The sequence below is a fragment of the Nelumbo lutea genome, chromosome 5, assembly GCF_056320005.1.
Source record: "Nelumbo lutea isolate HS-2025 chromosome 5, American lotus-T2T, whole genome shotgun sequence".
Classification (NCBI taxonomy): Eukaryota; Viridiplantae; Streptophyta; class Magnoliopsida; order Proteales; family Nelumbonaceae; genus Nelumbo; species Nelumbo lutea.
Genome location: NC_142688.1, coordinates 83,208,856 through 83,231,468, shown reverse-complemented (window position 1 = coordinate 83,231,468; position 22,613 = coordinate 83,208,856). Strand labels below are relative to the sequence as shown.

The 22,613-nt window shown below is 36.4% G+C and overlaps 2 protein-coding genes across 3 annotated transcripts in view; one reads left to right on the top strand and one right to left on the bottom strand.

Annotated features, from left to right (window-relative positions):
- Positions 1–10,681, top strand: part of LOC148853153 (uncharacterized) — a 32,474-nt gene extending 21,793 nt beyond the window's left edge. The window contains exons 3-9 of the mRNA XM_088943889.1: positions 1,968–2,060; positions 7,275–7,457; positions 7,540–7,642; positions 7,730–7,915; positions 8,289–9,529; positions 9,706–10,148; positions 10,264–10,681. Coding sequence (XP_088800015.1) covers positions 1,968–2,060; positions 7,275–7,457; positions 7,540–7,642; positions 7,730–7,915; positions 8,289–9,529; positions 9,706–10,148; positions 10,264–10,321 — 2,307 coding nt within the window. The 3' untranslated portion in view covers positions 10,322–10,681. The remainder of the gene's footprint in view (positions 1–1,967; positions 2,061–7,274; positions 7,458–7,539; positions 7,643–7,729; positions 7,916–8,288; positions 9,530–9,705; positions 10,149–10,263) is intronic.
- Positions 10,682–12,769: 2,088 nt separating this feature from the next.
- On the bottom strand, positions 12,770–21,912 carry LOC148853152 (Melibiase family protein). Of its 2 annotated transcripts, XM_088943887.1 has the most exons (15): positions 21,549–21,912; positions 20,955–21,013; positions 20,423–20,479; positions 20,297–20,331; positions 17,851–17,954; positions 17,609–17,681; positions 17,346–17,404; positions 17,190–17,255; positions 17,030–17,113; positions 16,641–16,705; positions 16,413–16,495; positions 15,885–15,975; positions 15,551–15,609; positions 13,818–13,958; positions 12,770–13,187 (listed from the first exon to the last, which is right to left on the bottom strand). In XM_088943887.1, the coding sequence occupies exons 1-15, from the start codon at positions 21,737–21,739 to the stop codon at positions 13,077–13,079; spliced, it is 1,278 nt and encodes a 425-aa protein (XP_088800013.1). In that variant the 5' UTR covers positions 21,740–21,912; the 3' UTR covers positions 12,770–13,076. The 2 variants fall into 2 exon arrangements, with proteins under 2 accessions (XP_088800013.1, XP_088800014.1); XM_088943888.1 differs by lacking the exons at positions 20,297–20,331; positions 20,423–20,479 and having other exon boundaries at positions 21,549–21,898.
- Positions 21,913–22,613: the final 701 nt, after the last annotated feature.

Genomic DNA, 22,613 nt, shown 5'->3' with positions numbered 1-22,613 from the left:
TATTCCGGAAATGGTTGGGATGTAGGGGTATCCAGATGGGCAACTCTTGCAACACCTTGGAAGGCAATTCATGGCATCCTCCCACGGTTCCTACGCTTTGTAAGGTATGATGCTTGCTCTGGGACTCGTGTTCTTTTATGGGAAGACACTTGGGTGGGAAATTTGCCCCTTAAGGATCTGTTCCCTTCTCTCTTCTCTATTACCCTTTATAAAAAAGAACTTGTCTTCCTTTCTTTTGTCCCCATATACCCCTTTGTCGACAAATTGGGATGTTGACTTCCGTAGAGGGTCGAGGGATGAGGAATCCTTATCAGTTTTTGAGCTCTTATTGTTACTTGATTCTGTTTGCCTGGACCCACTAATTTTTGATAGGAGGATTTGGACTTTGACTCCGAAAGGGTCGTTTACTTGTGCATCTTTCTTTAATTTCCTTTGCTCTAGTTCCTCTCCTCGGGCTTTCCCAATTAAGGAAGTTTGGTCTAGGCCTATTCCCCCAAAAATTGCTGTGTTTTGTTGGGAAGTTTACTATGGTAAAATCAATACGATGAATAACTTGCAGAAGAAAAGACCTTTCTTGTGTTTATCCCCTAACTGGTGTATTTTGTGCAAAGCACAGAATGAGGACTGTTACCACTTATTGATTTTTTGTCCTTTTTCTGCAGCCATTTGGAATTGGGTATTTGATTTGTTTGAGTGCAGGTTGAACTTGCCAACTAAGGTAAATTTGCTGTTTTCCCCTTCTACCTTTGTATGGACCACAAGAAGAGGGAGAATCCTGTTGAAGTGTATAAGAGCAGCTCTCCTTTGGACTATTTGGGAAGAGAGAAATTCTAGAATTTTTCAGGAGAAGGAAAGAAGCATTCTTGAGGATTTAATGAAGACCTGGTTCAGTATTCTCAAAGTCAAACCCGATTTAAGAGTGTATTGTTACAAGGACTATCTTGTGGCTGAAATTCTTAAGGCTCTTTGAAGATTATTCCTTTGAGGATTTAATGAGGAATTGGTCTCCAGTTGCCCTCACTTCCTCTGGGAAGCCTAGAGTTCAAGTAACTTGGACTCTGCCGATGGAAGGTTTTGTTAAGCTGAACTTTGACGGAAGTAGTCAGGGTAACCCAGGACCGTTTGGGATTGGTGGTGTACTGAGAGATGAGAACACCAACATCATTGCCTTTTTTCGGGACCGGTGGGGATAGGAGACTCTGTGAGGGCTGAACTCTTAGCTGTGGCACAGGGGGTACAGATTGCTTATCAACTTGGAGTGCAAAGCTTGATAATTGAAGGAAACTCCAAGGTGGTAGTAGGATGGTTGGCTGACCTGGGTACTGTCACTTGGAACTTTAAGGATATTTTAACAAAGGTCAAATGGCTATTGAGGGGCATGATAGTTAGAGTTCAGTGGTCGGGTAGATCGGCTAATGCCTTGGCTGATTATCCTACTAAACAAGGGGCTACTCGGGTTTCATTGTATTGGGCTTCTTTGTAATTTTCTTTTTCCTTTGTTATGTTCTTTAACTAAAGGGTTGATGGTTTCTTCCATCTTCCCTCCTTAAAGGGGAGGTAGCATCTCGTGCCTCTCTCTAAATTGTACTATCTTTGGCTTTGATTTAATAAATCTGACAGTTCACTGATAAAAAAAAAGCTCCTCTAGTACGTCAACATATTTTTTTAATGGGAGTTTCTGCATGTGCTCAGTCATATGGTATCTGACGTGAAATTCCAATGATGAAGTGGCCTTATTACATTGTACCTGATAGATGGATTCAAGATTTCGTATAATTGCACATCCAACAGTTCCTATGTCCAGCTACATGCTCAACCACATATCTCATTTTCAGGGATGCTGCTATCTTTTCATTGTAGATACCTTAGATATGATTCCACTGGATCAGTTTTTACCTTTTGGCAACTTTTTACCTGCTACATTTATCTTGTTAAGACATTAAAAATTGGTTTTCTTTTCATGGCAGGTTAAGCTCGTTAAATGCCTTGTACAGAATATTGTAGTAGACATCTCCTTCAATCAGCTAGGAGGACTCTGTACGCTATGCTTTCTTGAGCGGGTATGATTGGAGATTCACTGTAGTATTCAAAATTTGGATCAATTAGTTATTGTTGACAAATAATACTACTTACATTGTTATATGTTAGAGAACCTAGGGTCACAATGACCTGGCATATTAGTTTGAGTAACTCAAGGTAGTGACCAACAGTTATTTTTTTTCACAGGTATTTGCAGTATTGAGATAATGTGAAATATTTAATCATGGAGATATTGTTTCTGATTATATGTTCTGCTGAAAATATTTAGGTTGAATCTTTTCTTGTTTTCTTTTAATGATCGACTGTCTTTTATTTCTGATTTCCTTTTTTGGTTTCCCTGTCACGATCTATTGGAAGATCTGAATGAGCAGTCCTGGTGGGAGAAGTGTGGGGAATACTATGATGGAAGAGGATGTCCTGAAATGGACAGATAAATGGCCAGGATTTGTTAGGAACAAAATGGGGAGACAAAGATGGTGTAGGCAATTCAAAATAGTTGTTAACATGTTATTAATCCAGCCTTGGGAGAGGCAGCAGAGGCCATCTGGGGCATTTCCAAATCTTGAATTTGGATAATCTCCAGCACATCCAATGGATGACCAACCAAATTTGTTTCCCCCTCCTCAACAATGATGATCCACTTCGTATTTCCTAAATGTTCTATGCAAACAATTTTTTTATTGAACTCCTTTTTAAGGTAAATGACTTTCTTTTAACATAGTGGAATTATCATTACTCTTTTAAGTTCCAAAAAGTCCACGTTTCTTTTCAGAAAAAAAAAAAGATACAAATTGTATTGTTTCCATTCTTTGCCCCTAATTTAGTAGTTGAGTATTTATTTTTCTGATGAATAATAGAAATTTCATTGATTATATTAAAATATGTAATATTATACAGATGCCAAGCATCCTATTGGTATGGTAGCTGGGAAACCACCTGCACCACCACATGGTCTTCACTCTTATTGCTACAAAACTGTTCCAAATTTCCCAAAAACATTGGCTGATCTTTGGATCCATTTCACATTTATAACCCTTTCTCTTCTCAGCATCTTGATTTCCTTCATAGTATTCTTGTATTGCCAAGTGATCAGCTCCCTCATTCTCGAATCACTGAATCACCACTTTTGAGTCCCTTACCATTTCTATTTTTCTGTAATCATTTAGCCTGGCTAGTCTCAAACCACTTTTTCCCATAATGTAGTAGCTGAAGTATCGATAAAAAAATTGTAGCAGTTGATGTTTTCTATGCTTTAACCATTCCTTTTCTTGTTGTAACTTATGTTACCTGGATACCTACACAATGGTATGGTAGTGTATCATGTTAGATATTTCAATTTTTAGTTTGACTTTCATATTTGACACCTTGTCCATATAATGGTGGGCCATACCAGAAGAACTGCCTAACCTGTGGCTATTCCTGAAGTTGGACTGAAGTTAAACTTTGATGGTTGCAATCTAGGCAACCTTGGTGAATATAGCATTGCAGAGGTAATTAGGGATGATTTTGGTAATATCATTCTTAGCTATCAGGACCCCGCAGAGTTTGGTTCCTCATTAAGAGCTGAATTGATGGCTGTGACTCAAGGTATTAAGCTGGTAGCATTAAATAATTGGAGAAGCCTTGTAGTGACAAATAATTGTTAAGTAGTGATTCCGTGGTTGTGTAACAATGAATAGGTGCCTTGGAATTTCTGAGAAGCCAAAGCATTAGGAAACAACATGAACTGTTCATTCAGGTGGGTTTTTAGATCTGCCAATGATTTTGCAGATGCTTAAGCCAAATCTGGGGTGATCAGATAAAGCTTGAATTTTGCTATGCTGGTTTTTGGCCTGTGCCAATTGTAGGCTTGGTTTTTGGCCTGGGATTGAGATGTTAATTGCTTTTCCTGTTTTTGTACCTGGATTTTGGCCTGTGCCAATTATACAGTTAATCATAGAAGTCTTTTTTTTTTCCTTTCTTGGATAGCAAGAGTTTTTTCCCCAATATTGACTGTAATTCATTTCTGTTGACTAAAAGTATACGGAGAAATTGTGCCAAGCACCCCGTTTAATAGGCTTGCCCTTGCTACCTAACCCACTTGTATTGTGTTTTACATTTCCCTATTTCCTTGCCTTGGGGGGGAGGGGGGAGATAACAGCAAATTCTCTGATCTAATTCTATGTGACTATACCTCAAATCAACTCATATTAACACCACCTTTTTTTTTCCCTTTTTTTTATTTATCACATATAGGAGCTAGTCATCCCTCTCTGCATTTGCATCTTTTGCTACACATTTTTTGGACATGCTTTTTGATAATCCAACATTCTACTCCATACCAATTGCTGACCTTAACATTTTTCATTTGACTTGATTGGTATTCTCTGGTCACATAAATTCCACATGCACCATTCTATCAATGTTGATGTTGATGGAAATGTCGCTTACCAAAATATAGGACATATGTCGGAAATGTTGAGGGGAAATATTGTAAAAATTAGAGACATTGTGGAAATATTATGAAATATGTGGAAATATGCAAAGATACTGTGTAAAATGATAAAAGAAGCATTAATACATATTTCTAGACTATTATCTTATTCCCAACCATTATATAAAGTTAAGAAACTAAGATCAATAACAAATTAGTAAATGACGATTTACTGATTTATTATGCATTTTGATGTTTTTACAAGGTTATCTGATATTTTCTTTTCTTATTTTTAGTTCTGATTTATTATAAATTCTAATATATTTATTTCACACTAGTAAATAGAAATACATTTATTCTGATTTTTTAAATATTAAAGTTATAATACATTATGTTTTATCATAAATTTAATAAACTGATTCTCCTTTTTGTAGTATTAAGTTTATGATAAATTCTGATTTCTTATAAAACTTATTATATTTTAAATACTAAATTTATAATTAATTATGATTTAGTATAAAATTTATTAAATTTATTCTGATTTTTTATATTAAATGTAGAATATGGTTTATTATAAAATTTAATAAACATTTTCTGATTTTAATAAATATTTAAAAAATACTAACTAGTTAATATTTTATTACTTGAAAAATATTTTATGTTTTATATTATAAAGTAATTAATTTATTCTTTTGTTTTTATATTTTGTTAATTCTTTTTATAAATATTTTTTTGAAATATTAAATAGAAATATTAATGGAATAATCTATATTAATATACTGTATTATATTAATATAATATACTAATATATTATATTTTTAATGTACATTAGTCAACATCTTGTCGATATAATAGGAAAAACTGTATTTTTTTTTGGTTATTTGGACCGATTTGGTCGACATTTCCGAAGTATAGGAAATGTCGACCGACATAATGTAATTTTTATATTACCATCCATTTTCATGTCGTTGAGCCTCGACATCGACATATATCGGGCGACATTAGCGACATTTAGCGACATTTGAAACCATGATTCTATCTCATCTACTCTGCTCTAGATCTATGTGCAACATCATCTTCAATTCCGGCTCCTTTTTGGTCTATACCAAGGTAAAGGAAGCAGTCACTTTGAGGTATCTCTTGGCCTTCCATCCTAATTGTACCTTGATCTTCTTCTTTTTTTTTAATCTTGTGTTGCTAAATTTGCATGACAGATACCATCCCATTGCTACCTTTGATCCTGGAGTCATTCTTCATATCTCTTATTTTGCATTTTGTTGCACTCTGGAATTGTCAATCAGCACCCTCAATTGGCAAAAACACGCATCATGGAACCTCCTTTCGGATGTGCTTAGTCAATCCATTGATTACTAGTGTGATAAGAGTAAGGGTTGAAATCGTTGAACCCTGAGGAAGGTCCATGATAACTGAAATGCCTGATATCTATCTTTTAGTTGTTCCAACAATAGTCATTTCACTGTCATACATCTTAGTTAGGTTAATGTATTCATTTGGAACTCCTTTTTTTCAAAGCTCACCATATTATATCCCTAGGAATTTTATCATGTGCTGGATTAAAGGATAATGTAAAAATCTTTCATCCATTATCATGCTTTTCTACAATTGCCTAAGTAAATAGCTTTTACAGTTGATCTCCCTAGCATAAAGTCAAATTGGTTTTCAACATGCATGTTTCATGTTGTAGTTTTTGTGCACTCACTCTCCTAAAGTTTAATGGTGTGGCTTATAAAGTTAATTCCATGGTAATAATTACTATAAATTTGCACATTCCTTTTATTCTTATATAGATAACTTTTTGTTCTTCCTCAACTCCATTCACTAGGTATTTTCCTTGTTATTGATGTCTTATTGAACACCTTAGTCAGCCATAATAAGCATCTCTCATAGAAAAAAATGAAAAATTTCTTTTGCCATCAAAAAAATAAAAAGCGTATCTCTCATAGATTTCCAAACGTAGATTAGAATGCCATCGAATCCTAAAGTCTTTCCCTTCATCTTTCTTAGAGCCTGTTTAGCAATGGATATCCTTATTCTGGGAGATTTTCAATCTCACCAAAGCAACTAAATATTCTAAACTGTGTTTAAGTCTAATTAGGTCTTATTGGGATAAGAAATTAATTTTATGCATAAATAGTCTTCATCTGAAGTTTGTTGAGACTATCATGTTGAAGTTTTTTGCTGAAGAGGAGATAACAGTTTATTCTCTTTAAACCTAAAGGGTATTCTTGTCATTATGAAAGTTTTGAAAGGTTAATGTCAAACGAAGCACTTGCTGCACAACTAGTAAGTGATAAGTAGTGTTTCCACCAATTATGTCAAAATGAGATTTCAAATATAGATGGGCCTATTAGAATCTGACCAAACATACTAAAAAGTCAAAGTTTCTACTGAGTTTCAATCTTTTATCTCTCTAGTTTATGCACAGAAATGAGGGTCAAAATAGGTGGCCCTATGGAACTGGGGAAATGCAACTTTTTTTTTTATCTCAACCCCAACCTAAGTAACCTGGAATACAGGTAGTAGGTTGATTCATTGTTTTCTGGTGGACTGGTAAAGGAGGTATTCAATATTTGCATTGATTCCTTTCAAAAAAGGGGAAAAAATGCTTCCTGGCATGTGTTTAACTTTGGTCAGAGTTCCGGCAAAATATTCCTAAGGTACATATTAAAAGATGGATCTTTGATAATCTGTGCAAATTCTTTTGAATACATGAATTTATTTATTTTTCTGTTGTTTTGGCTTGTATGTTTGTACTATGTGGATGCGGAGTATGACTTTTCTGGTACATCCCTTTTGGCAGATTGATCAACTTATTGGTAAAGATCACCTCTTTAAACGCAGTATTATACTGATAAAAGCTTGGTGCTATTATGAGAGCCGCATTCTTGGTGCTCATCATGGCCTGATTTCTACATATGCTTTGGAAACATTGGTGCTGTATATCTTCCATCTCTATCACTCGTCATTAGATGGCCCTCTAGCAGTGAGTTTCACTACAAATTAACATGGTCGTGTTGTGTGTATATGCATCAACTCATCTTTAATAAAATGCTACCTGTTTATAGGTTCTATATAGATTTTTAGACTACTTCAGCAAATTTGATTGGGATAATTACTGTATCAGTTTAAATGGCCCAGTCTTCTTATCTTCTCTGCCTGAAATAGTGGGTAAGCAATATCTTTTTTTCCTCCCTCTCTTTGAGATCGAATGGATTCAATTGTTCATAAATCCTGATACTTATGTGCCCTTTGCAGCTGAGGTACCGGAAAATGGTAGGACTGATTTGTTGCTTAGTAAAGAATTCCTTAAGAATTGTATGGACGTGTTCTCAGTTCCTGCTAGGGGGAATGAGACAAACTCCCGAGCATTTCCCAAGAAGCATCTTAACATCATTGATCCATTGAAAGAAAATAACAACCTTGGACGCAGTGTGAGCAAAGGTATGTAGCAGTTTTTCCTTCTTGGGTAGTCTTCAGGTCATTGTGTTAACAGAGCTATGGAGGTCTTTCTCGATGTTCCATTCCAGTCACATTTTTTTCCTGAATTTTTTCAGAAGGGAAATTCTCAAGAGCAAAGCTTGAAGTAAAGAATAACTTTAAAGCTAGAAAACCAAGTATTTAATTGAGTTTTATGAAGACCTTGGGGAACCTTGCTGATATTTCCCATGAATTATTTTTTAAATACATTGATGGTCATGGTCACTCCATGAAAATGTTTGAAATTTAAAAACTTCCAACTTAAGCTAACGTCAATGTTTTTTCAGTGTAAAACTTCTTCCACTTTCATTTGTTAATTATGTATGTCTTCACACAGGCAACTTTTATCGCATACGTAGTGCATTTACATATGGGGCCCGAAAACTTGGCCGCATCCTTTTGCTACCAGGGGAAAGTTTAGAGGTTGAACTGAAAAAGTTTTTTATGAACACATTGGATAGACATGGGAATGGGCAGAGGCCAGATGTGCAAGATCCTGTCCCACATTTTTGTGATAATGGATCTGGTCTTACATCATCAAAATCAGACATTGGGAAAATCAGAGAGGATAAGTCCCATTCAGAATCTCCATCCATTGATTCTGGTGGCACGATGGGAGAGTCATCATTATGTGAACAAATCAATGGTGTCAGGATATCAGGAACAGAAAGAGAAAGTGGAACTGAAATTGCAAATGAACCACAAAGTTATTCCAACAAAGTTGTTCCTGCACCATTGGAGTTAGAACCAGGTGATTCTGCACATGGGCATGCTGTTTCAGGACATCGTCTAGATGGGGATGCAAAGGACCTTGCTACATCCAGGGTTGAAGATTCACGAAACATAAATGAGATGACATCTAGCTCTGCACCTCCAAGAAATGGGAAGGGTACCTCATTGTTTGGAAAAGCACAAAATGCACCTCGCCTCCACTTCTCCCAATTATTTCCCAGAAATGGGAAGCCTGGAAGTGGAAATACCAACTTTCCAAAGCCAGTAGACTCTGGAATGCATGAGAAGGTGTCTTCTTGGTTTCCACCAGTAGGGGCAAGCAGTTTTTATTCACAAGACATGGAAGAGACTTCTACGGTGGCCAGTAGTACAATATATTTTTCAAGTAGTCACGAGGGTCCAACTTTTGGGTCAATTAACATTATAATGCCAAATCAAGTTGTCTATTCCTCAGAGGATTCATCTCCTGCATATGGAGAAAGGGACTTGACTGGCAATGCTGGAAGTCTTGAAGCCATGGATACCTTGGCAGATCTTAGTGGGGACTATGACAGTCATCTCTATAGTCTCCAATATGCTCAACAATGCCATGAATATCACGAATATACCTTCTGGGGCACTGTTCTGCCAATCTCTCCATCATCACCTCAGCTGCAGAACAAGCATGGGTGGGATACTCTTCGTCGGTCAATGCAGTTTAAGAGAAATATATATTCACATGTGAACACAAATGGTGTCATCCCAGGATCGCAATTCTACACTGTAAACTCTCCACTATTGTCTCCTGGTGCCTTCATAGAAGAAACATCAAAACCGCGAGGAACTGGAACATATTTTCCCAATACGGTATATTCACTTCAAGGCTTTGGGTGTTTTGGATTTGAGTTATGTTGAAATTATTGTTTGCGGCTGTGTCTATATTTTAGATGATGGGGCTGTTTTGCAGCTCTGTGTTTCTTGTTGAACTTTGCAGATGGTGGGGCCTTTTTATCTCAGTGATTTTATGCTTGAAATTTTTGCAGAATCATCATTCATACAGGGAGAGACCCTCCCTGGCGAGGGGGAAGAATGCAATGGTGGTGACTCAAGGTCAGTTGCAGAGATCCTCTCGTAACAATGGCCGAGCTATGACACCACCAAAGATGAATGTGCTGGACAAAGGCAGCCATGAGCTGTCACAAGCAGACTTCCCAGTTCTTTCAGGCCATGGAAAGCCAGGGTCGTTGGAGTTGTTTCAGTCTGGCCACCCTACTGTGAAGAGTTCCTCACATTCCAATGGCTTTTCTGCCCAAACTGACAGACTTGAATTTGGGTCTTTTGGACATATGTCATTGGGTGCACACTCGGCACAAACAAGCAAGCAATCGGACTCTGGTACCACACACAATCAAGGGGCAATTTCAAATTTCCCAACTTCTGCGGCTCAGAGGATGAGACCTGTTTTGGGTATGCAGCAGGAGAAAAGGTACGGAAATGTTCTACATTATTAATAATATATTTGGCATTTGGGAACATATGCAGGATGTGTTCTAAGTTCTCTTCTCCCCCCCCCCCCCCCCCCCCCTTGTTCGGACCTGCAGGGGTGCAGTACAAACCTACCATCTGAAAGATGAAGACTTCCCCCCCTTATCCATCTGAATATGGGTTGCAAGGGGAGGATCTATGTATAGATAAGGTAGATGAACAGACTGAACAGCAGTAAATTCTAACAGACCAGCCCGGAGCTTGAACTTTTGCTTGCGTGCCTTGCTGTCGGCATATTTGAATCATCAGAAAAGAAATCCTTTTCTTTTGTTTTTTTTTAGTGTGGTGCACAATGCATATTGTACATTCTCCTGATTCTTTTTCTGATCTGTATTCCCTTTCTTCCTGGTAGCTGCTTCATACACAGAACCTCGTTGATGATTTTCACTCCGGGTCGTCCTTTGCACCATTTTTGGTGATAGATAAACAGAATTTGAGTTTGGTTATTTCTTTAGATAGATTTTCTTTCCCCAAGAAGCATGTGGTTTCATTATTACCCTAATTAATCCAGCATTACTGCAATCTTTTAGTGAAGTATAAAAGGCACTAAAGCCCAGCCCATAACGTCAACGCTACCAGGAGACACCAAGACAGATTGCGTAAGCGTAAGTGCGCAACTTCATTGCGGCCTTATGGGGGCCAAGGGTCAATTACATCTGACCTTTGGTGCGCTGAAGTCGGGTGATGCGCCATGCTGTGTTGCTTGTATTTGTTCTTTCACATTTTAACTCGACTAAAACTCACAGGAGGACAAAATTTAACGCCCATGTTTGGTGTGTATTTCCCAATAAAATGATTACACTTTCAATGTGGAACTTTTGAATTGAAGGCCGTAGGTCGGTGAGCTGTTGATATTTTGGAGAATGCTAACAATACGAAAACCATCAACGGCTTTCCAAGTTACTGCCAAAAATGGGGTTGTCTTAGTATTGTACCTTTATTCTTTTGGTAAATTTATTGAAAATTAATTCATTCTTCCAACTTGGTGCATGTATAATTAGCACCAATCTTCCTTGCTTTAAAATGTTATGTCATTACGTGTCCAAAAAACACGTCACTAAGTCCAAATAAAGAACAAATCCTATTTTTGTATTGGCTATTTTGTCATTTAAGATATAGTGCCTTTTATATTCTTTCCTGTTAATTAAGACTGGAAATTAGTTTAATAATCATCTAGAGGGAAATCCAGATGGCCAATTAATTAATAAAACAAATATAAAATATGAAAGAAATATTATTCGGCTTAGTAGATAGTATAACAATTAACAAACAGAAGCTAAAGCATCTGTGCCCAAGCTCTGCCTAAGCATAATAACAATAAGAAATTGAACAGGGTTTGATGGGCATAATAATAAGTATTTTTTTTTTAATTTGATTTAAATTTCCTAATTAGAATCAAAATAGTTGTAAGTTGAAGGGGCTAAAAGGGTTGGGGACAGCCCCCACCCCGCAAAAAAAATAAAACCGGGTAGTACATTAAACAGAATGGCAGAACGAGATTCACGTAACCGACCCTCTGGTTGGAATAAGGTTTGAATGATGATGATGAGTTATAAGCAAATGTTTGGAAAAATGGATGCTTGAGCATAGGCTTCTTAAATCGAATTCAGACCTACCCATATGACACTACAGCTGTACATTGAGAACATCTCTCCCCTTGAATGGTAACATCTAACATGGGATGTTCTCAATGCACAGATGTAGTGAAGCGTGGGTAGGAGATCCGAACTCCCTTAAAACACAAAGCGAGGACATATTGACATAATCTATTGTATTTGTATACCAAACCCTCTTTATGCATTGTTCGTGCTTTCGACATTCGCGTGGAGGGCAATGCCCAGGCTATCGAACTTAAATACAGACAACGTATACTCAATGAGCAGCAAGAAAATATGATGGAACTTAATGTGCATCGAACGTCGAAACTGGCTCAAGTGTAAACGGGCTACACCATTCCTTTACCTAGCAGAAATGGATATATCGTGTTGAACAAAAATCATGTCCAGATTGTGAAAACATAATTATATATTGTATGTAAGCTCTATAACAGTGTAGGATCTACTGATCTTTTATGGCTAAAGGTTGTCCTAGAAGATTCAGCAAGCCTTCCAATCCAAGAATGTCAAAATGTATATCACAAGAATTAAGTAAATAATGAAAATAAACTCAAGCACTGTTTTCAAAACCGGACTGGACCGGACAGTCGGCCGGAAAAACCGGGAACCGGTCACCTGACCGCTTCTGTTTACCTCCAAAACTGTTTTTCCCCCAAAACCATTGATTTTGGTCAGCAAACCGCTGAACCGGCTGGTTAACCATTCGAACGGTTGACTATTTTTCAATTTTGCAAATTTTTAAATTTTTTTTTATTTGTCAGAATGGGCTGACCATTCGGGTTGAATGGTTGAACCGTTCAAACCGGTAACTGGACCCTGACCGGTTCGTTTTTAAAAACCATGAACTCAAGTTTCATGTATAATTATGTATTTTGATGATAGAGGGTGAATTTATGAGGTGTGTAAAGAATGCTTTCAGTTAAATTGAGAGTTCCAAGACCTCAACTTTTGCAGCATGAGGAAACCAGCATTAATAACCAAAGAAAAGAGGAAACCAGCAAAGTCACCCCTTAAATCACATTGTTTTCACTTATAACACCCCTTAATCACATTGCCTTCAAAGTGCACAACATAACCATATGCTGATACTAAATAAATCAGTTACGGTTAATATCCATGTGCAAAGATATCATACTGCTACATTCCTATATATAGAGCCATGCCCCATCTGGCTGGATGGGTTGGGATTGAAAACCACTGTACATCGTACAGCACATCTGACTTAGGCCGGGTACTTGAATCCAATGGAATGACTAAACTGCAAAATGATATGCCATTTGGGGAGTGAAGATATACATCTTACAATCATGAGAATCAACTTGAGTGCTGAATGATGTCAAAGCATCTTCTGGCATATCTTCATGCTGGCAGTAGATGCATTACAAAATAAGTACGAGTTTTACAAAAGAAATAAAGAAAGAAAAGCCAAAAGCCTACCAAAAAAGAGCCAAAACATAAAGCAAGAGGACTGAGGTTTTTAGATATTAAAGAGGTTATACCAAGGCTGGAGGCAGTATAAGTGGCAATGAAAAGGCACAGTAAAGGCAATTCTTTAGCTGCAGTAATCTGTTCCTGGATTCTGTCTTAAATTTTGGTTTGGTAGACTCTTTTTCACTATGTTACCCAGATATGGCATGGACATAATTGGATATGCTGTCTACAGATGTCATAGGTTTGGAACTAATTGTTAAGGTTTTGATCGGTAGATAACCCAGGTCAAAGCCAGGTAAAAGTTAGGCAAAGACTCATAACTCAGATGGTTACGATTGCTTCGCATGGTTGGTTCTCTCAGAGATTAGATAGATGAACTTTTGCATAGTGAGTTCGACCAATTTTCATGTGCAACGTATTCCGCAATGGGTTTTGGATTATAAGTATTCTGAAACTACAAGTTGGAATGGACATTTCCTTCTATGCACCTATGCAAGCACAAGTATCTATATTATAATCATCCAATCATCTTTGTTCAAGTTGTTCATGCATGTTTTAATCACCTTCCATATATCTCGTACAGAAACACTGATGGTTGGGTCAAGGCCCAATGCTTCCCATTTGGCTGTGATTGTGACTGCTTTTGAACACCGGTTCCAAAAGGCAACTACCAACCGGTTTCCAGACAGAGGGCCTGCCCAAACCTGCAACAACATGACTCTTTCTATGAGATGGTACTTGGTGTAAGATATATATCTTAGTCTGTATTCTGAAATGATAATTGCAGCATGGACATCTCATTTTTTTTGGTTCTCAAGTCGGCATGTGTCTCCAAGTCAACACATGTCAAATTTCCCAAATTATAAGTGGTACTTGGCAGTATGGGAATGAAGAATTTATAGTTTTCTCCCACCAGGCCTTTTCTCCAAAATTGCAAATCTTGGGAACAGTGTACATCACAGAGATGACCATTTCCATTCATAATGTATTTGTGCACTTCTAACTGATGAGAGCAGAAGTTTTTTTCACCATAGTGGATATAAGTTTTCCAAAATGTCCTTCACAAGCATTACATTGTTTGAAATTTGATATATTGTCAACATTGCATTAATTAACCACAAGCTTAGCCTTATGGAAGCACCTCATGCACAAGTTATGATACTATAAAGATACGCATTTCTGCTTTGGGAAAATAAAAACACAGAATATTGCAGACATGGAAAAGGGAAGGAAGCAATGAAGAAAAATACCAATTTTTTCCATTTCCTCATCCAACAGTAATTTTTGGGGTTTTTCTAGTTTGTTTTGATTTTAATTTTTCTACTTGTCTTCTAGGTTATGGTTGCCATGCTTCATAAGTTTAATTGATCTAATGAGTCAAAGAAGTAAAATGAGTCATGGTGGAAAGTTCCAAAATTTAGAAACGTTGAAATTGTAGGTTATCTCACTTTCCTTGCAGCTTAAGTGCTTTTTTGGATGGAATAGTGGGCAACATTCTGTTTGATTAAATTTTTGAGTCATTAAATACATTTTTCAGTTACCTATCCAATGAGCCAAGATCTTGGGAAACCAATCTGCTCCAGTAAAGTTATGAGCATTTTACTGATAAGGTGTAGTTGGTAAGAAAATTTTAGTCTTTCAAAATCTTTTTTTTTTCTTCTATTGTCTTTTTTAAGTTTTGCTCTTTTTTTTTGCTTCAAGAGTTCTACTATTCTTCTATATTTATCGAAACTCTATGGCCATTATTCAATATTGGTCCTAGCTATCTGGTGTCTTGGGAGGGGTAGACTGGATATGGACCTAACCTTTGTCATTTATCTGTGCTATATGACTTTCTTCTAATTTCTCATTTGCTACAATCTTCATCCAACACTACTATCAATCTAACTACTTGTATTTCATTTCTATTATCACTTCCCATTTCAAGGTTCTTTCTACTTAATCCTAAATTTCCATTTTCTGTTATGTATATATCAAAAGATTTTTATTATATTACATAAAACAGGGGAAAAATTATCTGACAGTTACTGAAAAAGATTTTCCACCCACTATTAATACCACGTGCAAAACCCATACTTCCCCCACTTGTATAATTAATAAAAATTCACCATTACAGGAAAAAAAAAACAGTTACTGAAAAATAACTTCATAAACTTGGTCAGTTTGCCAGTAAACTCAGTCAAGTAAAAACCCAAAACTGATAAGCTACTTTCCAATTCTAACTAGATTTAGATCAATTAGCTGACAAAAGCATTGCTTCTCAGAGATATAGATGTATTCTGTGGGAGAGGTAGACCTGTTTGCAGTTGTCCTTTCCTTCAGCATAGACTTTCCGGCCTTGAACCCCAAGTGGGTCTGCAAGGAAAAAAAAGTGTTCTTAATTAGTCATTCTGCTAGTGCATGCTAAAATTGCACCTAGAGAACATGTCAGAACAAGATACCCAAGAAGAATATAAATCGTAGTAAGAACAAAGATACTACTTTTTAGTCTATGGGAACTAGATGACAGAGAGAAAAAGATGTTAGGGAACCCACCATTATGGTCATACACACATAAAGTGATAAAGATATTCCCCCAAATTCTTTGGCCATAATAGCAACATTAGTATGGAAATGAAAATATAGAATACCTTGGTTTACAGCAATGACCTCTTTATTGCTCAGAATCTCCAATGTTTCTGCAGTCATGTTTCTTACATCACAACCTATCAAAAGAGGTGCCTGTACACACAAAAAAGTTAGTAAACTATGCTACATGCTGTGCAACAGTCAACAGACCTTGTACTTATTGCCCCTTGATCTCCAACAATTGGAATTTGGGACTGTTATCTTTCATGTTGTTAAGGATGTTTTAGACTAGTGAAGTTGTAAATAATACATATTAGTTTAACTTTTGAGAGATCAACATTAAAAAGCATGGCCTTGACTCATAAATTTGGTCTTCTTCCATCTAAGGTCATCTTGTGAAAGATTAAGATAGTAAGAAAATAGCTGAAGTTGATCATCTACTGAGGAAAACTCTTGACAAGACCAGAAAAGTAACATGAAGAGCTCCTAATATGTCATTTTAGATAAAAGGAGAATAGAAGATTAATTATAGACACTTGCAAGATATTTTTCCAAATAAAACAAAATCCTCTAGTCTTGCAGAACAGCACCTTCATCAATGCCCAAATACTGAAATGTGCACGGTACTCCTGGTAAGTCATGCCTCCATTGCCAACTTCTAACATATCTGGGTCTGCTCATAAAGGTGGAATCTATTAGCAAGTTGGCAGAAACTTTAATGGTTATAGCTTCCAAGTTCCAATCAAGTCTGCAATTAACAAAAGAAGGCATCCACCACTAAATAATATCCAAGTCTCTACAATGAAGACATGTCTTACCATTCCACCCACCAGGCCCAGCATATGCAGCCCACTTGTCATTAAGATCAGCGATTGTGGTCATACTTCCCAATAAAGAGAAAAAATATGATCAGTATAAAAAGGAACCAAGTTAATCATATTATGCACATCAATGACATGTACCTGCACAAATACTCCCGAGTCCTATAAAAATCCTAAATAAATAAGCTCCAGTTTCTGTTGCAGGCTCATTTTTGTTTCCATACTGTTAGACTTATAGGTATACCACATGCTGGAATTCTCAAAACCCTGAAGAACACTGAATTACTGAACAAGGATTTCTATCTATTGGGTCACTGACTCATTGCCATGTTCATCAATTGGATTATGAAATTGAAAAATACTGCACTTCCGTTCAAATTACAAACCTTGCCCATGAGTCATTGATGTCATCCGTTGTTCGCCAACTATTTCCAACTCCACCTGCCCACAAGGCAGGGTCATCCACGCCCCTAAATAAAATGAAAACATCATTACTTTTGATTGAATGACTTTAAATGTACAAAAAGTGCAAAAAATCTTACTTACCATTCACAAAGTGAATAGAAAATTGTATGGCCAGTTGCATTTAGAGCATCACGCATAGGTGGGTATCTGGAAATGATGGAAAACTGAATCAATTTAGGAACTACTTACAAATGTTTTTAGACTTCTTACTTAAGGAGATTCAAGGTGAGGTTAAACCTTTTCTCTGGTTTGATCCCTAGGTTGTAACAGTTGTCATACTTCAAATAGTCTACACCCTGAATGAAAAAGCAAGAAAAATATAAATATAAATTGGAAATGAAGTGATGTAAATGAAAACAATTTGACAAATGTGGGATTCACCTAAATTGAGATGACCCAACTGCAGATTCAAAATTTCATTTCAAACTATTTTATTTGTACATAAATGAACTGGAATTCTCATGCCCCATTTTATGAAAAAAAATATAAAAAATCCTTACCCAAGATGCAAATAATTCAGCATCAGCACTCTCGTGAAAAAGGGATCCAGGCCGAACTTGACATGTAAAAACCCTAAAAGTTTCATTTGGATCAGAAGAGAGTGAAAATAAAGTGCTAATAACATCTAAAATTAATTATGATGGAGGATTCATTTTGGTATTTCTTTGTTCACTTTCTCGAAGTCTTAAGCATGTACTAAATTCTATCCTTTTTACCCCAATAATTGTGAAATTTATCCTACCCAGCATCAGAATAAATACCGAGCTTGAGGCCCTTCTCATGTATATAATCAGCAAGGGATTTAATACCGAATGGAAAGGTTTCTGGATCAGGGACCAAACTGCCCTGCACAATCACATAGTTGTTATGTGGGAAAATAAAAAAATAAACAGAAAAAAACTCTTTTTTTTCCTCTAGGTTTTTATCAGTTACAAAAGGAAGAAGGCTTGCCTTGCAAAATGCTATATTCTGTAGGGCTTTGGTCAGCAAAAAATTCAGCATGAAGTTGCAAGTTGCTGAACTTTAATGCATTGAGTTGCCAATCAGGAAAGAAAAAAGGTTTTCTAATCAGGTCAAGCAGGAAGCCTTCCTATTTGATCCCACCCACTTCTGACACAAAGGATAATGTGGCTGATCCAAACCATCCATTGACTGTGCAACCCACAGTCCATACTGACCCTGTAGTCAATCTTATATCAGAAATTTGTCCAATTGTTAATAGTTGCCCATACTTTTTTAATAGAAATTATCCATAAAATGGGGCCCATTTTGAACATGTGGCAAGATCTTTCTTGCTCAAATATTTTCCATGAATAAAGGGTTGGGAGAGGAATGAGACTCTTCTCAAGCTCCAAACTAAGTTGCCACATGGAAGATTCAGAGGTTGTTTAGGAAAAGCTCACTGAATTATCTGGACTACCAGCTCACTCTCGGCTAGCAAGTGTGCTGATTAGGGGTCATTTGGCATATGAGTTATATGATTTAAGAATTTTCAGTGTGACAAGATAGTTGGGAGCCCTTTGGGCTCCCTGTGTTCTGGTCACCGTTTATTAATAGGGCAACCTTTAGCATTAAAACCCTAAAATTAAGCCCTTTTTTGTTGGTAATTCTTAAATTAATAATGCAGCTAGCTACCTGCTAGCTAGCCAGATCCGGTTTGCCTAAATGGAATACAGGTATCCCATGTAATGTGCTTATATTATGGATCTATATTTAGTTTTTGAATCTAAATGTCATTTTCAGGACTTGTGTATTGCCAAATTTAATTAAGTTTCTAACATGTGCAGATATTTTAGTTATTGAAAAAAAAAACATGTGCAGATATTTGTTTGTTTTTTTTTTTTTTGATCAGTAACAAAAAATTTTATTAATGATGTGAAGATTTGTGAAACTTTAGATACGATAGGGGGAGGTAAAATGTCTTAACTCCCCATCAACAGAATACAATGAAAGAAAGTTAAAAATTAGCCCAAAAGATAGACTCCCTATTCACCCCCTGCTTGGCCAGCCCATCTGCAAATGAATTAGCAGTCCTCTTCACCCAGCTGTATCGTATCTCAATGTGCAGATGCTTGTTTAAACATACAACATTACATATTGTAAAGTGTCGATGCTATAGAATATATATATCTAGAAGCATCAATCAGTATCTGGTATCATATCCAATAAATATTAGAAACTGGTACACTAGGCATGTACAGGCATCCATGATCCAGGTATCATAATATGGGCCACAAAAAAATGTATGGAAGATTCTAGTATCTGTAAAGATTTGGTTAGATTGAACATCTTTGTTAGTGGATTGGTAAAAGAACTGTATTTTATGCCAAAAAATGTAAACATACTAGGGGAATTCTCCTTATACATCAATTACAGGTATGGCTGTTCTGCTCATTTACAAAATCTACAGATACAGATCTTCAGGATAGAAGTATCTTTGGTAGTCTACGTGTGTGTGTATATATATATATATATATATATAATGAACTGAGTAAAGAAATTGTTTTTGCAACTGTGGAAATCTGTGGTGAGGTTCTATATAAATGGGAAAGCATTGAGATTGTTGTTTAAGACCTATGAAGCACAAGCTTTGGAACAAGTCAGACTCCACCAATATTCTTTTAATCTATATATGCTTGTTTATTTTCTGCTTTTATCGATTCCCTTAACCTTCATCCCACTTCTCTCAGTTATAAACCATAGTTAACATCTTTGTTATTATTCTTTCCCTTCCCCAATCAATCTAGCTCTTTTATTGATCTTCTTCTTAAAAATTTACCCATTAAAATCCCGTGTCAACCACTGTTTGACCCTTTGGATGTGTGTGCCCCTCTTTACCAAACAATTTTAGACTACTAATATACTAAAGGAAAGCTCAAAAAGAAGGGCTGAAGGATTGATATTGATGGCTGAAAAAGTGTCCACCTCAAGGCCCTATCAAATGGACGATTTGGATCAGACACATCATCCCTGGATGTGGTAGAAGCGTGGCATATATGGAAGAACTCTACTTGACATATAATATTTTTTAAGCTTCTTGATTTGGAGAAAACAATAAAACAGATATACTGCTCAAACAGTAAATAAAAACGTGGCACTTGCTGATTCTATTGGACCGTAACCTATCATTACTAATCTAATTATTAAAATTCATTTAAAAATGTGAAGATAAATAGCTCTAGATGAACCTGTAGACTCCTTGAAGGGGAAGACCAACAATCATCTGTCATCAAAGATGATGGATAAGTCTAAGACAAATAAGAGAATAAAATTGTGCCCATTGACTGGAATACATGGGTAATAGGAAGAATTACCTATATTCACATAAACATAACCTAATTCAGCCAAACCAGTCGAGATGAGTTCATCAGCTGTCAGTAAAGAAAACAATTGAAAATCGTGAGGTAGTTTGGTCAAATAACAAGACGAAGCATCGGATAAATTCCTCAGGTGGCATATACGACTGATACTCGTACACATCACAGCATTCTCAACAAACCGGTCATACACATTACAGCATATTCAACTAATCAAACACACACACACACACACATTATATATATAAATGCATACTCAACGCATCTTAAAATTCGGAGGGAAGGGATAACAAAATATTAAACTCAATACTGAAACAAATAAAGAAGATGCATTAATTTGTCTCTCCTTGCAAGCAACAATATGATGCATGCACAAGCACTAGAATATATGCATTGTACACTGCAGAAGCCTCGTGGAAATTGTTGCCTAGGTATCTTGCTGACCCGCTATTGCCCAGGCACCAATTGCGTAGCGAGCTTAATTTAAGAGCTAAACAAATGAACGATGGAAGAAGGCAGATAGTCAGACCTGTTTCCTTAATAACAGTTTCGTTAATATTGCAGGCAAAGAAATTCCAGCTATTCCATCTGCAACCACAATAGAAATAACAATAACTAAAGGCATAGCAAAGAAAAAACAATGAAAAAGAAAACATCAGAACCCAACTAATGATGATGGATTAGTAAAGTAAAATTCAGCCTTGCCCAAAAATGTAAGCCCGTGACTTGCATGTCATTCTAAAAATAGTGTTTTCAATTTGAAGTCGGAATTGAGAAACTGAAAATCCAATTTCCGTTCCAAATCATTATTTTTTTTTTCTAATTTCAACAGAAATAAGAAAAAGAAACATATTTATTTCTTGCAAATAAACTGCTGACACGTCTCCAATAAAAACAGTAAATCCGAAAAATCGCTGGTTATTGTGTAGCAAAAAAAAAAAGAAAAAAAAAAACAGAAAAATCGCTGGATATCAGGTGTAGTGAAAATACAAGTTGCAAAAATGTCTCGCTGCTCAAAATCAGGAAGAAGGTCAACAAAAAGATTAAAACAGTATGTAACAATGCATGACAAGTCGGGGAAAAAAGAAGATAAAACTTAGCATTAGTAGTGGGAAAGGGTTACCCCATCTGAGGCGTTTGAGCCAATCCGTTGTTGAGTTGCAGTTTTCCATAATTAGAAGTATCGAAAAGGTTGGATTTCAAGGCGGGTCTTTCGTTATTTTCAGGAAGAGGTACCACGCGAACTGCGACCGTGATAGAAATTGCAGAAACCCAAAGGATCAGAAGAGAAATGTACACGGTGTGATTAACCATTCTCTCTATCTCTGTCTCTCCGTTTTCTTCTCCTTCCTCACTTGTCAGAGTAAGAACGGAGGGATTTGATTTAAGAAAAAAAAGTGCGGGATACAGAGCTGGTTGCCCGGGGCCTGGCGGTTTATCCACTTGATACAACTAGAAGATTCCTTGTTTGGTACAGACTGAAGCGTGAATTTGGAAGTAAAGATATACTTAATTTATTATTAATTAATACAATTTTGGTTTAATTACAAATATACCCACTTTTTTTCTTCAACGCTTACTCTTTATTTCTTTTGTATGTACGCTCGTCTTTCTTTTTCAATTGAAAAAACAAAATCATTTCAGACTCTTCCTTGTGCAAATTTCCCATTGCTTATTGGAAATTTGCCTTAATTTCTCACGCAGAAAAAGTGGCAGACGAGGAGGTTAGGTTAGATCAAGATCCATTCATAGCAAAATCGCTTCAGACTCTCTCAGAGTCTTGAGTCTTGACAGGTAAGTGAGGATACGTAGACTAGATGCAAATTTTGCAAAATCTTGGACAAACAAGACGAGGGCATTTTGGATAATGTGATCCATACAGCATTCCAGTGTCTTCTTATCATTATTTGTTCTTAGGTGGGTAGGGATGGGCTATAAGAATTGGGATATGCTACTCACACAGGGCGCCTCGTAATTAACCTCACAGGCACATCTACTTTGTATTGGAAATATTTCCGTAAATAATAATGTATAACTACGAAAGTTGTTTCCAATGCATGGTTGAGTAGGTGCAGCGCCATGTGCGAGAAGTGGATCTGGTCTCATGTTATAAATTTATAATAATCTTTTACTTACCAAAAAAATAATTCAATCTTTTTTTATTATTAGAGTGGTCAATGGTTATTTT

Excerpts from the sequence above, each read along its gene's own strand:
- LOC148853152 (XM_088943887.1), bottom strand. The coding sequence starts at position 21,739 with ATGGTTAATCACACCGTGTACATTTCTCTTCTGATCCTTTGGGTTTCT. Across the intron at positions 17,256-17,345 it reads GGGATCAAACCAGAGAAAAG|ATACCCACCTATGCGTGATG; the intron begins GTTTAACCTCAC and ends CATCATTTCCAG. Across the intron at positions 17,114-17,189 it reads TTCTATTCACTTTGTGAATG|GGGCGTGGATGACCCTGCCT; the intron begins GTAAGTAAGATT and ends CATTTTATTTAG.